Source organism: Typopeltis vanoorti, chromosome 23 (genome assembly GCF_054136105.1).
Source record: "Typopeltis vanoorti isolate ZY-2024b chromosome 23, IOZ_Tvanoo_1.0, whole genome shotgun sequence".
Taxonomy (NCBI): Eukaryota; Metazoa; Arthropoda; class Arachnida; order Uropygi; family Thelyphonidae; genus Typopeltis; species Typopeltis vanoorti.
In genome coordinates, this window is record NC_143571.1 from 4,806,273 (window position 1) to 4,824,651 (window position 18,379).

The window sequence follows — 18,379 nt, forward strand, 5'->3', positions numbered from 1 at the left end:
TGAAAAACTCTCCCTTGTTCCAAATGCTTCTGGCATTAGTGTTCATAAAGTGCAGTAGCTCTAGGCATTCTTCAGCATTGTTTGTTTATGATAACACTCACTCGTACTTTTACATTTACTCACCTGCTTCCTCCCTAATGTCTAGTTTCCCTGATTTTGTATTTTGAATCGCATTTCAAAAGCACTTTTTACAGACTCCAAGTACCAAACCTTACATCTTATATAAGTCCTTATATCCACTGACCTTATTTCCACACATCCACAAATTCGACATCATTCCGCCTGTATAACATATGTATTGATTCATTTTGAATCATGGCTCCTTCTCAACTTTCCCCTATCATGAGTGCGGCAACACTCACTATTTGTATCTTCTCTCTCTCTCTCTCTCTCTCTCTCTCTCTTGCTACTTTCAGTAATTCTTTCATGTCCTCCCTCACACTACACTTTTTCTTAACCTTTTAAGTCACTTAAAACTTTTTAAAGGAGTAATACAGAGAAAAGTTTTCAGTACATGACTAATGAGGAGAGAACTAGGGGTCATCCCTGGAAATATATGAGTGCTTTGTCTGTGAATAAGTTAAAAGCAAAAGTATTGTGCATATGTTGGTTAGTGCTTGGTGAAATGTTTAGTTTCTCCCTTGATGAGTATGGTCTCCATGAAGATGTCTGAATAATAGCATTGCAGTGCTCAAACTAGAGAAGATAGGTTTGGATAGGCAGAAGGCTTACTGTAGAGCCATAGATGAGGAAATCCCTCTCTAGAGTTTCCTCATTAAAATGGAAAAAACCTAGTAATCAACTTTGTCATTATTTTTTTCCCCTAAAGTATTCCTTGCTTGAAAAAATAGTGAATTTATTGCTGACCTAAACATTTCCAACTGATAAGTAGCAGTGTGTATGTGTGGACAAGTGATTAGAGAGAAGAAAGGAATCTGTTAATGTTAACATACAGCATGCTGCAACTTTAGTATTAAATCAAGAAATTTGAATCCTCACCAAACCATTAAACTAAATATTCTTTGGTTTATTAGTATTATTAGTATTAAAAGTAGCAGTAGTATCATATTGAAGCAAATATGCTATCGATTAACATGCTTGCCAAGACCATGTTTTTATAGCTAAAGAAACTTTCTTGTGAAAAAGAAAAAATAAAGCAATAAATGAAATCAAAAACTAGCATACAGTAGTTGATTATTTAAAGTACTCTAAAACCATCTTACAAATATCATTGCAGAACCATATGAGCACTATGAGCTTTGCAGAGACATCCTGTGGATGTCACTGTGTTTAGACAAAAACACTGCAATTTTGATGATATTCTCATTATCTCTCAACTTTTTTTTTCTTGTCATACTCATCTTAATTTTTATACAGATTTCAGATGAAATGCAACTATTGGCCCAGTTGATGGCACCTCTGCTTTCAAAACCAATAAGTTATGAGTTTGAATCCCACTTAAGTAGTAAATGAATTTCATTGCTCATTACTGCCTGTTTCTTAGGAGGCTTGAAATAAAAGTTTCATGTTTGATCTCTAGAGCAGATTTCTGGATTACTTAACCCTCAGCCCAAGCACATACAAGCACATAATTCCACCACAAAAGGTTTACACCCTTTTGTGGTGGAATTCACATGAAATCACATTAATATAGTTATGTTAATTTGTGATGAGGCTCAATGGAGACAGAAAGCAATACCAAGATATAAGGAAAATTGAAAAATAAATTATAGACTGCTAGGAATGTTGCAAGAAGAAGAAAATGGATCTAATAACTCTGAGAGTAAGAGATTCTGCAGGTATTAGAGAGAGTGGTTTACTCAGGAGTAGAGTCCACAAGACGGCCTGTGACTAGTGGTGTGCCACAAGGATCTGTTTTTGGACCACTGCTGTTTAATTTGTTCATAAATGATATAGGAAAGGATCTGAGAGGAACAGTTCATTTGTTTGCAGATGATGCGAAGTTGGGTAGGGCAATAGTGAATGCAGATGATGTCAAAATTTTGCAGGATGATTTGGATAGATTGGAGGTCTGGGCTAAGGAGAATGGATGACAATTTAATGTGGCAAAGTGTAAGGTTATGCATTTTTGAGTGAAAATATTAGCAGCAGTATATCGATTGGTGGAACTGTACTCCAGGAGATTGATGAGGCCAAGGATTTGGGAGTGTTGGTGGATAGGGAATTGAAGTTTAGGGGGAACATTGCAAAAGTGGCTAAATCAGCTCATCAAATCACTTAGTTTCTGAAAAATACTTTAACAAGCAGAGACAAACAAGTTATTGTTCCACTATATCGAGCCTTGATAAGACCCCATCTAGACTACTGTGCCCAGATATGGGCGCCAGGGTTTCTTCTTGATGCGGAGGAGGTGGAGAGAATCCAGAGACAAGATGATAGCAGGTCTGTGGAATGAACCTTATGAGAACAGGTTGAAGATTTGTGGGTTGCAAAAATTGGTTTATAGGCGGAGGAGGGGTGATATGATTGAGACATTCAAATTACTGACTGAAGGGTTTCTATAAAATTAATTCAGAAGATATTTTTGAGAACAGGGCTGGTTGTGGGAGGACTAGGGGACCTCCATGGAAACTGGGCAAAAGTGTGGTTAGTAAAGGTGTTAGAGCTGGGTTCTTTACTTTTAGAGTAGTGAATGAGTGGAATGCGCTCCCTGAGTCTGTGGTGGATGCTGTGACAGTGAATGAGTTTAAGGCGAGGTATGATAGATACTGTATGAATGTCGAATAGTTGTGATGAATATGATTTGGGGCCTCCCTCGATGAGTCTAATGACTCCCTGGAGTTGCCCGTAATAATAGTAATAATAATTAGCAGTGGCCACTCTGGAAATAAAGACAAAAGAAAAATGTGTAGAGGAAACTGAGAATGAAATGGAATGATGAATGCATGTTTCTTTCAATATGGAATTTGTAACAACCTACTGTTCTACTGCAGGAAAACTTTAAGTGCTGTTGTAACCCACTAAGCAACTAGGGTAATGCTTAGGAGTGGCAAGTTAAGAAGGGCAGCAAAATAGTGCTTGCCTAGGGGCATCATCTATCTTATCAGTTCTGGTGGAAGCATCCCCAATAAGGAGGGTAAAATTCCCTTGGCCCAGCCATACCTTTTTTTTTTTTTTTCACTTCTGAGGGGGCTGGTAAGTTCTTTTCCCCTGGCCCAGCAGTAGCTGTCTATCCCTCTGGGTGGAAGTAATACTTTTCACCTTTATTCATTCAATATCACTCATTTCATGCAACTGGACAGTGAGGATAGTATTAGCAGGAATTTGGTTGTGTATTTCACTAGTGCTGAGTGAACAAAATTATGGGTCGAATCTGATAGGTATTGTTTGGTTATCTCACTATAATTGTCGGAGCCAGTTTTTGATTGCCTTTCACACAGAACAAAACAGTATTCACTAGCTCCTGCATTTTGACTTAGGGTGGGACTTCATGAACTGCATTATAAAGGCTTGTTTTAATTTCTTCCATTGTGTAATGTGCACTTTTTTATCTCAATCCACATGAGAGGTCACAAAACCTAAATCTCTGAAATCAACAAAGGAAAGGGGATTAGTGCAAATATTGTTTCCTTCAAGGCAGGCTTTTTAATCGATAGCAAAGAACTTGAACTTTAATCCTTTTATTTTATTTTATTTTTCAGTAAACGCAAATCATCTGAGGAAATATTATTGGACGAAATAGCACATAGCATTCAGTGCATTAATTGATATGTGTTTCCTTTGCAGTCCCCACCGATATGAAACTTGGGACAACCTACAGTTCTTCTGCTGGATTTGCTGCAGGAGTACCTCAAGCGGCAGTAGGTACCAGCAGATAATATCCTTCTGCAACAGCTTCTAGATTTCTTGCTTCTAGAAATTCATCCTTAAGTGAATCAGTCTCAGCTAAGTTTAATGCTACACTGTTAAGAAGTGAAATGGTGTTAGCTTAAAAACTGTTGCCTGTGCAACCAGATGTGTAATCCCCTCAAGATGTGTGTGTGTTTTCATTTTCTCTGTAATAAGACATTTCTTTATCACTTGACCTTAGGTCTAATGTGAAACTCTTAGTATGAGACTTTTAAGGTTTACATTTTATTTGAATTTTCTCTTAAGTAGATACAGTCATGATGAAAGTTACAGAGGCGCCAAAAAAACAACCGTCTGCACGTGAAAAATTCCAGCAGATGGATTCCTCATTAGCAAAAGATCAGGGTGTTAAGTCAAAGTAAGTTGTGACAATGTGTTACATCATGATGTTAAGCCTAACCTGTTTTCCCTCCCCCTTTCTGTCCTTTTGCCCTATGGTTCGACATGTGCGCTTGCTTGTATCAGGTCTTGGAGGAAGAAATAAAGTGTCTTTAAACCAGTTTTCCTGTCTTTCCTGTGTTTTACTTGACCACAAACACCAGCATCAGCATGATTATACTGCATGTTGATATCATAACCATCCTAACAGCATGGCTGTCCTCCATGACCTGTTATGTCCCAAGGTAAATTCTCACCTAAAAGAAAATAACATTTTGCTATATTTTTGGTATATAGCAACATGGCAGAAAGCAGTGATGCTTCTAATATTTGTGTGAACATACTATACTCATATATCATAATGATTGTGTACATTTTAATCAATGTAATAAGAAATTCAGCAAAACTTTTCTTAATTCTTATTAATAAAATTAATTTAGTTTCCTTGTAGTAAAACAGCAAAAAAAAAAAAACTTCATATTAAAATGCAAAGAACTAATTTTAAATTAGAAAATGTGAAAAATACAAGTAACAGTAAATGATAAATATATTAAATTCAATTAAAATGCATTTTTCTGAGTTCAGGTCTTTATATCATCTAATCTAATTTTTACTGATAAATAAGACTGTAGTTATATATTGACGTGTATGTGTTTAGATACTTATCTTGGACTTTCCTTGTATCGATACTATAAACACAAGGCATCTTTTAGAAACAGATAATAACTAGCTTTTTAATATTACACTGTCAAAGATTTTGTGTATATAAACATATTCATTATCCTGAAAATATAAGAATACTCAAATCTTTTTTTTTTTTAAACTTATTGCTTACATAAGTACTGTTGTATAACTACTCAGTCACAAAGTGGATAAAACCTCTTTGTCACGTACAAGCAAACTCTAAATTAAAATCCAAGTCCAAATCTCACTTGTGACGTGAATGTTTATAAAACTCTTTCACATCAACTAAAAGTTTGGGAAATAATTTATCTCTCTCTCTCTCTCTTTACATATATATATATATATTATATCTTTGCAAAAGGGATGCTTAAGGGTCAAAGCTGTATAACTGAGAGGAGACTTCCACATAGACTTTAAAAGAATGCGGAGAACCAACCAGGGTTTCTGACCTAATGTCCAATCCTCACCTTCTCGTGGTGCACCACGTTGGGTATCTACCTGGATACTGAATGAACGAAGATGGGCTGGCAATTTGGGATTTAGTTAACCAAGTTAAATAAGTATTCTTATTGGTTTAAACCAATATAGAAAATGATGGTACAGCATGACAAAATTTCATGCTTGCTGGGGCGTCGCCCGGTTAAACAAGCCCCTGTTGTTTTTGCCAGGGAACCAGGGCGAACAGCAAAAAATCAGCTACTGGAACAAATCTGAAAATACACCCCAACTCAACATCACCAGAGTTAAAGATCGGTAGTATCAACATAAGATGCCTGAATGGCAAGGAAATGGAGCTAGCTGAGGAATTAGATAAGTACCAGATCAATATAATAGGGGTGACTGAAACAAAAACGACAAAAACTGGTGAGATCTTTCCGAACAATAAATACAAAATGTTATCCAGTATTCAGGAAATGACAATCAAGGAAAAGAAGGAGTAGCCATAGTATTCAACACAAAATACGAAGCTAATCTTCTTGAATGGCAGGCAGTCTCAAGTAGAGCGATGTGGGCAAATATCAGAATGGGGAACTGGACAACGAGATTTATTTGTGCCTATGGTCCCACAGAAGGTTCTGATAAGGTAGAAGTGGAGAAATTTTTTAATGCTTTAGAAAAAGCAACTGACACAATGAAAAAGAAAAAGTTGGTCCTTGTTGGGGATCTAAATAGCAGAGTAGGAAATGATTGTCAGACACACAAAAATATTTTGGGAAAATTTGGAGAAAAGAGCAAAGCTAATAATAATGGCAAATACCTGTTGGATTTCTGCTCAGGACATTGACTGGTTATTATTAACACCGTGTTCCAACATAAAAATGTGCACAAATTCATATGGAGAGAAGAGGCAAGGAATAAGAAAAGTCTCATTGACTATGTTATTGTTGATAGTGATGTTTTCTCCATGGTACAGGACACCAGAGTGTACAGAGGATTTGAAATTAGAAGCGATCACTATTTAGTCTTGAGCAGGATAAAATTGAATTTCGTATTGAAAAGAATAACATGTAAGAAAGTTTTAAAGCGAATAAAAGTTGAGCAGCTCTCAGATGTGAACTGTAGACTAAAATACACAAACATTATTAAAGAAAAAATAAGAGTTTGATAACAGAAACCAAACCTTGGAGATTCAGTGGCAAGCCTTGAAGAAAACCCTGATTGATTCAGTCAGAGAGGCATGTGGTGAGGTTGTCTGCAAGGATAGAAAAATCAGAATTCCATGGTGAACACAGGAAATTAAAGATGCAGTGAAGGAAAAGAAGAAAGCATATCAAAAGTTCCTGGCAAATAAGTCAGCTTGTGCTCTTAGAGAATACAGAGACAAATGTAAGCAAGCTAACCACTGTGTAAAACTAGCTAAACAAAAGTCATGGGAGGACTTTGGCAAGACCATAGAAAATAAATATCATGAAGGTGGTAAGATATTCTGGAGGTTTGAAGAAGCTTAGAAATGGAGGAAAGAATGCTGGAAAAGGAGTTAGAGATGATAAAGGTTACATGAAAACAGGAGAAAAAGATATCCTTGAAGTATGCAGTAATTACTTCGAAAAATTGCTAAATGAAACAAGCAGTGATAGCACAGTGGTAAAAAACACTTAACAAGCATACAGTCAGGAATACATATCCACACTTGAAGTAGAAAAAACCATGAAAGGCTTAAAATGTGGAAAGGCAGCAGGAGTAGATGATATTTAACCAGAAATGCTTTAGTATGGTGGTATAAAAGTCTTACAGTGGCTGTACTGCATAGTTCAGAAGGCCTGGACAGAGGGACGAATTCCCGATGATTGGAGTAGAGCTCTAATAGTATCCATATATAAAAAGAGAAATAAAACTGAATGGGAGAATTACAGAGGTATTTCCCTACTGAGTGTTCCTGGCAAGATCTATGCAAGTATACTTGAGAAATGGTTGAGAAGAATTGCGGAAGAAAAGCTTGGTGAAGAACAAGCTGGGTTCAGGCGAAATAGAGGCTGTCAGGATCAGATCTTCACTTTACGACAAATAGTTGAGAAAGCATGGGAATATAACAAAGATCTGTATTTTTAAGTTCTGTCAATCTGGAAAAGGCATATGACAAGGTGCCAAGAGAGAAGCTATTCAATATGCTACAGTTATATGGTGTCAATGGGGCATTATATCAAGCAATACTTAGTTTGTATTTGAGTTGTCAGTCAGCAGTTAGAATTGAAGGAAGTATAGGAAGATGGTTTAAAGTTAAATCTGGTGTCAGACAAGGATGTAGATTATCCCCTCTCTTATTCATTATCTATGTGGATCACATTATGAAGGAAAGCGGTATTAAACCTGATATCAGAATTGGAGATGTCAATGTCAGCTCTTTGCTTTATGCGGACGATGTTATTCTTCTAAATAAATCAGCTACAAGTTTGCAAGAGTCCCTGACTAAATTGAATAACTGTTGTAATAGATATGATATGAAGGTCAGCATTAAAAAGACAAAGACAATGAAAATAGGCATTAACATTGAAAATATCAATTGCATTATGAATGGAGAACCTATAGAACAAGTAAAACATTTCAACTACTTAGGCACGATTTTTAGTGAAGATGGTAAATTAAATATGGAAATAGACAACAGAATCAACAAAGCTGGTATGGTAGGAAGTCAACTGAATAAATTCATATGGAATAAGAGAGAAATTAGTCAGAACACTAAATTAGCTGTATACAAGACAGTGTTCAAACCAGTTTTAACTTATGGATCTGAGAGCTGGGTCAGAAGTAAAACACTTGACCAAACACTAGAGACTGCAGATATGAGAGTCCTGAGAAAGATTAGAGGCGTGAACAGATGGCATCAATGGCAATATCATATTAAAAACGAGGATATTAGGAAAGAACTTGACATTGTCGGCATCCAGGAGTGCATTAGCAGAGCTAATCTCAGGTGGTATGGTCACTTAAATAGAATTGGCGAGGAAACCTTAGCAAAACAATTGTTCTCTGCAAGGTTGGCAGGAAAACGACCCAGAGGAAGACCAAGGTATAGGTGGATTGATACGGTACATTGTGCCTTAGACGATAGAAATATAAGATCTGATAATGATAATATTGGAGTCTTGACAAGTAACTGACTGATTTGTAGGAAAATTGTAGATAGGAAGTTAGTAATGATGTAAATTTTTCATGTAGTACTATCATATCCTGTACACCCCTTGAGGTTACATGTCAGGAATTTGATGATGATCTTTGCAAAATTATAAAACAGTTAACTATTTTAAATGCAATTATAATAAGAATATTTTCATGTCCAAAAACATATTCATACAATAATATTTCATTTGCTTGAGCTTCTTTTTTGTATGTGAAGTTCAGGAGTTGTAATAAATATAGCTAGTCACAAGAAGTTAACCATGTATGTAATTTTAGAAATGATTATTTTAATGATCACTGCTGAGTTTTCAACCATGTACTGAATGCCAAAGCAGCAGAACAACCAAATGGTTATTAGAAAGCAGTTAAATTGCACAACAGAGTACACAGGGAATATATAATTAAAGTAAATCATTAAATTAATTAATATTGAATCAATTGACTAATTATGCATCTAATTAAAAATTAATAAACACAGTGCTAATGTATCATTAGCACTGCGAGTGTATGTTCATGGAGTCAGAAACGACTCGATGGATCTTAACACACACAATATATCATTGGCATTTTTATATTGCCATTGTTGTTAGATTGACTCAATTATATGCTACTGTATTGATACACTAATTTGAATTTTAATAGCTGCATAATTAATTAAATACTAAACTGATTTAGTATATGATTCAATGAAAATTAATTTAATTTCAATGAATCACTTTTGTAATTCTTAGCAATACTCAATTTTATCTTGAGATCAATGTTATTACATTTAAATGTAATAAGATTGATCAATAAGATCTCAAGTGTGGACACACTGCTCATTTATTTCTAGTACCTGTAATTATTTATGATATGAATTATCATAAATTATGTTAATATCATAAATATATTAATGTGTTAGCATGAATTTTAATAGCTGCATAATTAGGTATCAAGCTGTTTCAATCCATGATTCATTGAAAATGAATTAATATAATTATAGTACTGTATATTCTGTCGTGCATTCTACTGCCTCTAGTGGTGACCGTTTTATTGCATGTGTGATTGGGTTTTTTTTAATGGCAATTGCACCTACAAAAGTGGAAAATATAGAAAAATTAGCGCTACGGATAGTTCAAAGGTCAGAATAACCTTTGAGCCCTGGAAACCCTGCTGTAGACACCAAATGTGGTACTTTGTTCAAGCTGTTTCAGGCTTTCAATAAACAAAATAGTGGTGGTCTGATGTATGAAAATATCATACTACAGGCAATCCCTGACTTATGGATGGGTTGCATTCCAGAGGACTATTCAAGTTGAAACTTATGGATAGTTCTCTGGAAAGATGGATTGACCTCTGAAGCTGATGATATCAGACAGAAGTGTACTGTATAAGTTAGAAGTGTTTATAATGTAATGATAAGTATTAAAAAAAAACGAAAATTTAAAATAAATTGTTTATGGTAAATGGCATAAGTTAAGAAAAATCATAATTTAAAACAACATTTATAATTGTGGATTTCATATGATTCAGATAATTTAAAATGTTCTTTAATACAAGCTCTTCCTAAACATATTCACAGTTGATGTAGTCAGTTTTAAAGGCACATGATATAACTGCAATACCTTTATCGTCTTTGTAATTCTTAACAATATTCAATTTCATCTTGAGATCAATCTTATTATGATTACAAATGGATGTACTACTCAATATCACTGGGTCTTTTATTTCCATTATTCAACTCTGTAAATCACAGTACAATAAAAAATAAATGAGTCTCTTGGTTAGATGATAAGCTGCCAACACGATGTCTCTGAAACATAATTTCATTAAAATTTTCAATTAGATTGTCTGTAACCCCTGATTTGCAAAAAGTGTCATTGAAGGCTTTCCTCAGCACTGTCTATAACTCAGCATAGGTCAGGGACTGCCTATATTATTATGTGGGAATCTCTATGGAGTCTTAAGACATGATGAGAAGTCTACCCTAACCATTATTCACTATCATGCCTATCATACCGATCCTTAAACACATTTACTTACAATGCTCTCATAACTCTTTCTGGACCAATTCCATTCATTTACTTCTCTCCAAGTAGAAATCTAGTCCTTACATCCTTGCTATCCCACAGACAAATTACCATCTTTATCAACCACCATATTAATTTTCAATCCCCTCATGAAACTCAGGCAACCAAATATGAGTATAGTGTGGTTTTATAATAATAAATAACTTCATTACTTATGGAGTTCCCATAGTTCTGTTGGTATTAATTGATGCCCTTTGATTAAAGAAACATGGATTCAAATTCTGCCTAAGACCCAAAACATTTTTATGAGAACTTTTTCAACTGAATGTGAGATAGCTAGCCTCATATTGGATGAGGCTAACTATCTAACAGACACTTGGATTTTTGCATTTGACAAAACAGGCAAACTGGCCAGAAGAATACCTACATAATTAAACAATAAAATTTCCACATAAAGCATTTGTATGTCATATTGGTGTGTTTCAAATCCATCTTTTTTTCCCTAGCTTTCCATAAATGGTAGTTTAATTCATTAATTATAAAAATCAAAATTCTCTTCCTATTGCTGACATGTGGGGGGGGTTACTGCAAAAAAACAACTCATTCTGTTGTAAGTAATAGAATGCCCAACGCATTACATAATCTGTTCCAAATATGTAGGGCTGAGGGCAGCTGTAGAATGCATATTCTACTGGTAACAGATGTCACAGATTTGATGAACGATATTAAAGTACCTCCATTTGATGGCATTTACTGAAAGCTGATCATATGCAATTCTCCAAGCAAGATTACTCCTGTTAGGGTATACTTAGAACTCTGGCAGTAAGTTTTGAAAAAAAGTGTTATTGTCAGTACTCAACTGTGGAAGTTGATGGTGAAAAACGTTAAAGCTTCTGTATACCAAGTTTTGTTTTTGTGGAAAGTTTTCAGTATTGACACCGCATTATTATATAATTAAAGAGTTTAATAAAGAGTTTATATTCAGAGTTTATATTTAAAGAGTTTATATTCAGGCAATGACAATCAAGGAAAAGAAGGAGTAGCCATAGTATTCAACACAAAATACGAGGCTAATCTTCTTGAATGGCAGTCAGTCTCAAGTAGAGTAATGTGGGCAAATATGAGAATGGGGAACTGGACAATGAGACTTATTTGTGCCTATGGTCCCACAGAAGGTTCTACTAAGGTAGAAGTGGAGGAATTTTTTGAGGCTTTAGAAAAAGCAACTGACACAATGAAAAAGGAAAAGTTGGTCCTTGTTGGGGATCTAAATAGTAGAGTAGGAAATGATTGTGAGACATACAAAAATATTTTGGGAAAATTTGGAGAAAAGAGCAAAGCTAATAATAATGGCAAATATCTGTTGGATTTCTGCTCAGGACATGGACTGGTTATTACTAACACCATGTTCCAACATAAAAATGTGCACAAATTCACATGGAGAGAAGAGGCTAGGAATAAGAAAAGTCTCATTGACTATGTTATTGTTGATAGTGATGTTTTCTCCCTGGTGCAGGACACCAGAGTGTACAGAGGATTTGAAATTGGAAGTGATCACTATTTAGTCTTGAGCAGGATAAAATTGAATTTCATATTGAAAAGAATAACATGTAAGAAAGTTTTAAAGCGAATAAAAGTTGAGCAGCTCTCAGATGTGAACTGTAGACTAAAATACAGAAATATTATTGATAAGAAAATGAAAGAGGTTGAGAACAGGAATCAAACCTTGGAGATTCAGTGGCAAACTCTGAAGGAAACATTGATTGATTCTGCCAGAGAGGCATGTGGTGAGGTTGTGTGCAAGGATAAAAAAATCAGAACTCCCTGGTGGACACAGGAAGTTAAAGAGGCAGTGAAGGAAAAGAAGAAAGCATATCAAAAGTTCCTGGCAAATAAGTCAGCTTTTACTCTTACAGAATACAGAGACAAATGTAAGAAAGCTAAACAGTGTGTAAAACTAGCTAAACAAAAGTCATGGGAGGACTTTGGCAAGAATATAGAAAATAAATATCAAGAAGGTGGCAAAATATTCTGGAGGTTGTTGAAAAAGCTTAGGAATGGAGGAAAGAGTGCTGTAAAAGGAATTAGAGATGATAAAGGTGAAATGAAAACAGGAGAAAAAGATATCCTTGAAGTATGGAGTAATTACTTTGAAAAACTGCTAAATGAAACAAGCAGTGATGACAGCACAGTGATAAAAAACACTGACCAGGCATGCAGTCAGGAATACATATCCATACTTGAAGTAGAAAAAGCCATCAAAGGCTTGAAATGTGGAAAGGCAGCAGGAGTAGATGATATTCGACCAGAAATGCTGAAGTATGGTGGTATAAGAGTCTTACAGTGCCTGCACTGCATAGTTCAGAAAGCCTGGACAGAGGGACGAATTCCCGATGATTGGAGTAGAGCTCTCATAGTACCCATATATAAAAAGGGAAATAAAACTGAATGTGAGAATTACAGAGGTATTTCCCTACTGAGTGTTCCTGGCAAGATCTATGCAAGTATACTTGAGAAACGGTTGAGAAGAATTGTGGAAGAAAAGCTTGGTGAAGAACAAGCTGGATTCAGGCCAAATAGAGGCTGTCAGGATCAGATCTTCACTTTACGACAAATAGTCGAGAAAGCATGGGAATATAACAAAGATCTGTATTTAAGTTTTGTCGATTTGGAAAAGGCATATGACAAGGTGCCAAGAGAGAAGCTATTCAATACGCTGCAGTTATATGGTGTCAATGGGGCATTATATCAAGCAATACTTAGTCTTTATTTGAGTTGTGAGTCAGCAGTTAGAATTGAAGGAAGTACAGGAAGATGGTTTAATGTTAAATCTGGTGTGAGACAAGGATGTACATTATCCCCTCTGTTATTCATTATCTATATGGATCACATTATGAAGGAATGTGGTATTAAACCTGATATCAAAATTGGAGATGTTAATGTCAGCTCTTTGCTTTATGCGGATGATGTTATACTTCTAAATAAATCCGCTACAAGTCTGCAAGATTCTCTGACTAAATTGAATAGCTGTTGTAATAGATATGGTATGAAGGTCAGCAATAAAAAGACAAAAGACAATGAAAATATGCAGAATCATTGAAAATGTCAACTGTGTTGTGAATGGAGAACCTGTGGAACAAGTAAAACATTTCAGCTACTTAGGCACAATTTTTACTGAAGATGGTAAACTAAATATAGAAATAGACAACAGAATCAGCAAAGCTGGTATCGTGGGAAGTCAATTGAATAAATTCATATGGAATAAGAAAGAAATTAGTCGGAACACTAAATTAGCTGTATACAAGACTGTGTTCAAACCAATTTTAACTTACGGATCTGAGAGCTGGGTCAGAAGTAAAACACTTGACCAAAGACTAGAGACCGCAGATATGAGAGTCCTGAGAAAGATTAGAGGCGTGAACAGATGGCATCAATGGCAATATCATATTAAAAATGAGGATATTAGGAAAGAACTTGACATTGTCAGCATCCAGGAATGCGTTAGCAGAGCTAATCTCAGATGGTATGGTCACTTAAATAGAATGGGAGAGGAAAGATTAGCAAAACAAGTGTTCTCTGCCAGGTTGGCAGGAAAACGACCCAGAGGAAGACCAAGATATAGGTGGATTGATACGGTACAAAGTGCCTTAGACGACAGAAATATAAGATCTGATAATGTTGGAGTCTTGACAAGTAACAGACTGATTTGGAGGAAAATTGTAGATAGGAAGTTAGTAATGATGTAATTTTTTCATGTAGTACTGTCATATCCTGTACACCCCTTGAGGGTACATGGCAGGAATTTGATGATGATGATGATGATGAGAGTTTAATAAAAATAAGCAATTAAAACCCAACAAGTTTAGTGTGTCATATGACTTATATTATCAGAGGTACTGGTACCTAAAAGTTTTACACAACAAAAGCCTATTAACAATTAATTACACATATTAGATGTTTTAATATGTGACCTAGTTCTGCTTAGCTCTTCCACAGATGACCTCCAGCGAACGCTGGATAGGTTTGTAGCTCTTTGTGCAGACGCCAGAATGAAGATCAGTGTGGAAAACTGAAACATTTGTGGTCTCAAGACAACCATCCCAGTGCACTCTACATGTAAGTGGAGTCCCAATGAGGCAGGTGGAGAAGTTTAAATACCTTGGGTCCATATTCACGAATGATGGAAAATGGGACGTAGAGCTAGATATACTCGAATTGGCTTAGCAAGCTCAATATTGCGGGAGCTTGGCCGTTTGGTAGTATTGAAGCAGGAATTAAGCCAGAAGGCAAAGCTGGCTGTCTTCAATACGGCCTATGTCCCCATCCTCACCTATGGTCATGAGAGTTGGGTAATGACCGAAAGAATGCGGACACGAATCCAAGCAGGCTGAAATGAGGATCCTTTGAGGGATTGCAGGGCTGACAAGGCTCGACAGAGTCAGAAGCTCTGCAATTCGGGAAACCTTCAATACTCAACCGCTGCTTCTCCGTGTTGAGAGATCACCTGGTCAGAATGCCACAAGAGAGGCTCCCTCAGCAGGCCCTCTTTGCCAAGCCAGAGGGTGGGAGAACACGTGGAAGGCCAAGCACGCTGGATAGATTATATCCAAAACCTTGGGTGGACACATTTGGGAATCCCACCAGAACACCTGAGCTTGGTGGCAGAGAATCGTGACCATTGGAAGTTCCTCTTGCAGCTGTTGCCCTCACAACCCAATTAGGAAAGGTGGGCCTTGAAGATGTATGTATGTATGTATTAGATATTTTTGATAACTTTACAACTATAACATATAATTGATAAACCAGAATATAAATGGCAAATTTGTTACTGTGTGTTGGAACGTTGCTAGTTGTTGCTATCAGGCCTGGCATTCCACACAACTACTACTGGCCATCAAGTACTTTGGCAACAAACGAAAATGTCATATATTGATTGCAACTGTTTTACAAAAAAATTTAAGGAACTCTCGCAAATGCTTATCCCTACACAATGCAATAAAAATCAAGGCTTAATTTTACATAAAGTATGGTCTGCTTTCATCAAAAATTTAACTGCCACAGATATAGGATATAACATGCATGATACCACAGAATGTGATAGCAACAACTAGCAATGTTCTAACATGCATACAGTAATGAATTTGCCATTTGTATTCTGGTTGTTTATCAATTATATGTTAAAGTTGTGAAGTTATCATAAAACATTTAATATGTATAATTGTTAATGCCAGCCTGGTTGGAGGAGTGATTAGTGTGCCATTCTCCAGGCAAGAGGCTGTGGGTTTGAATCCCACCTAGGCATGAATGTTTATGATTGTCTTCCACCTTCATACATTCATTCACACAAGTGAATAAACACTCTTCCAAGATGGAGTGGGCCACCATGGGAGAAGTAGACCCAATGGGAGAGGCCTTTACCCCAGCACTGAGGAAAAGTTACTGGCTCGGGTAAAAAAAAAAAAAAAAATTGTTAATAGGATTTTGTTGTGTAAAACTTTTAGGTACCAGTATTCCTGATGATGTAAGTCGTACAACTTGCGAAACTTGTCAGGTTTTAATTGCTTATTTTTATTACACTATTTAATTACATAATAATGTGGTCTTAATACCAAAAACTTCCCACAGAACTATCTATTAAATCACACAAACTTACATTTGCAAGTTTTGATTTTATTAATGGAAAGAGTGTCAATGCCAAAATGTTGTGGCAATCTTAGATTTAAGCACAGACTGTTGTAATATTCATTAACAATCATAGGTTTTGGACCTTTTATAATCATTTACTCTAAATAGGGGTGGGGGGGAATGAAAACCTGGGTAATATGCTGGAGAAGGTCTACATATGTGTGATTAGTCTGCAACTTTTATGGATTTCTGAAGCTATATTGCTTAAATAGCAAAATTTTAACAGTTTAAGCACAAAGCCTCCATGCTTCTTTGACAGTTGAAGATATTCCTTTTTAACTTCTTGGTATTGGCTGGACCAAAAAAATTGCATAGGTTTATTACATAATTGCTTTTCTTCAGCTTCTGTAATATTTATTATCTACAACCTGGACAGGGAAGATTATTATTATTCAGGCCTCCACGGAGTCAAAAGACTCATCGTGGGAGGTCCTTCCTAGGAAACACAAAGTCTATCAAGACTCATCGTGGAAGGTCCCTCCTAGGAAACAGTCTATCATATCACTCCTTAAACTCATTGACCGTCCTCGCTCTCACCATTCTATCAGGTGATGCATTCCATGGTTGAACCACCCTCCATGCAAAGAAACCACTCCTCATCCTCTTGCTCACAGTTTCCTTTCATCATTTCCAGGGATGGCCCCTTGTCATTACTCCTTCCTGCTGTTCAACCAAGTGAAAGAACTCCCCAGTGTAAATCCTGTAACCACCTCTCAACAGTTTAAAAGTCTCAATCATATCACCCTCCTTCTATCCAAACTCTGCAGTCTACATTCCCTCAGCCGATCCTCATAACTAACATTGTACAGTTCTGAAACCATCTTTATTATCCATCTTTGTACCCTTTCCACAGTTAATTTATCCCCTTCAAATCCTGGGGACCAAATCTGAGAATAATAGTCTAAGTGTGGTCTGATCAGGGTCTTATACAATGGAATGATAACTCTTTTATCTCTACAGGTCAGCATCCTTCTCATTATTGCAGCAATCCTCTGTGTTACCTTCACCACCTTTGCAATACGTCCCTTAAATTCAAGGTTTCTATCAATCATCAACCCCAGATCTCTTGTCTCCCCTACTTCCTCCAATAGATTATGCAGTGTCCCAAACCTCAAGACCTTACAATTTGCTGCATTAAACTGAGACCCCCAATCATTTGCCCATATGTCTAGCTTATTCAAATCCTCTTGCAGTGCCACCACATCTGCACTATTACTAATAACCCTTCCCAGCTTCACATCACCCACAAACAACTGAATATCCCTCTGCAATCCACTGACAATATCATTGATATAAATGTTAAACAATATAGGTCCCAGTACTGAGCCCTGTGGAACCCCACTTGTAGCCCTCTGTCTCCTTGAAACTGCCCCACCATACACAACTCTCTGATACCTATCGGACAGCCAATCTTGAATCTAGTTGACCAACCTGACATCCAAACCCATGTTCTGCAACTTAAATATCAGTTTATCATGTGGCACCCTGTTAAATGCCTTCACTAAATCCAAGAAAATGGCAGTATATGCCTTTCTCTCATCTACTGCTCTTATAACTTTATTATAAAAAGTCTAGCATATTACTAAAACAAAAGTGCCCCTTAACAAATTCATGTTGACTCTCACAGATAACATTACCCTCTGTATACGGCACTATCTTACCTTCCTTCCATTTCCTGGGCACCTTTCTTGTAGCCAGACTTTCATTAAAAAGCCAGGTCAAAGGAGCTGTCAGTTCTTTAGTACATTCTCTGAAAACTCGTTGTGAAATACCATCCAGTCTCACAGCTTTACTGACATCCAGAGTACTCAGTGGTTTTAAGTACTATGGCTTTAGAAGAAAAGGCAAGTGGCCCAATTTTCCAGTCTTCTAAAGTTTCAATGTTTTTATGTATAAGTTCTTGAACTGATAATATTGGGTAAGTGGAGAAAGCAATTCCAAGTATGGTGAGAGGTTCTCTCTGAGGGGTTAGTCCAAAGGGAATGCTTCCAAGATCCCATTTTCCAAAAACTTTTAATTTTATCTTGTTGGCATTGTTAGTTAATCCACTGATTTTACTGAATTTATCCAAAATACCAAAAAAGTTGTATATGGAATCATTATCCCTCAAAGTTGCTACTACATCACTGGCATAT

General features: G+C 36.3%; 1 protein-coding gene across 1 annotated transcript in view; it reads left to right on the plus strand.

Annotated features, from left to right (window-relative positions):
- Positions 1 to 4,372, plus strand: part of LOC150093586 (uncharacterized) — a 185,720-nt gene extending 181,348 nt beyond the window's left edge. Inside the window, exon 10 of the mRNA XM_090413103.1 lies at positions 3,748 to 4,372. Within this exon, the coding sequence (XP_090269229.1) occupies positions 3,748 to 3,839 (92 nt within the window). The 3' untranslated portion in view covers positions 3,840 to 4,372. The remainder of the gene's footprint in view (positions 1 to 3,747) is intronic.
- The last annotated feature ends 14,007 nt before the right edge of the window (positions 4,373 to 18,379 follow it).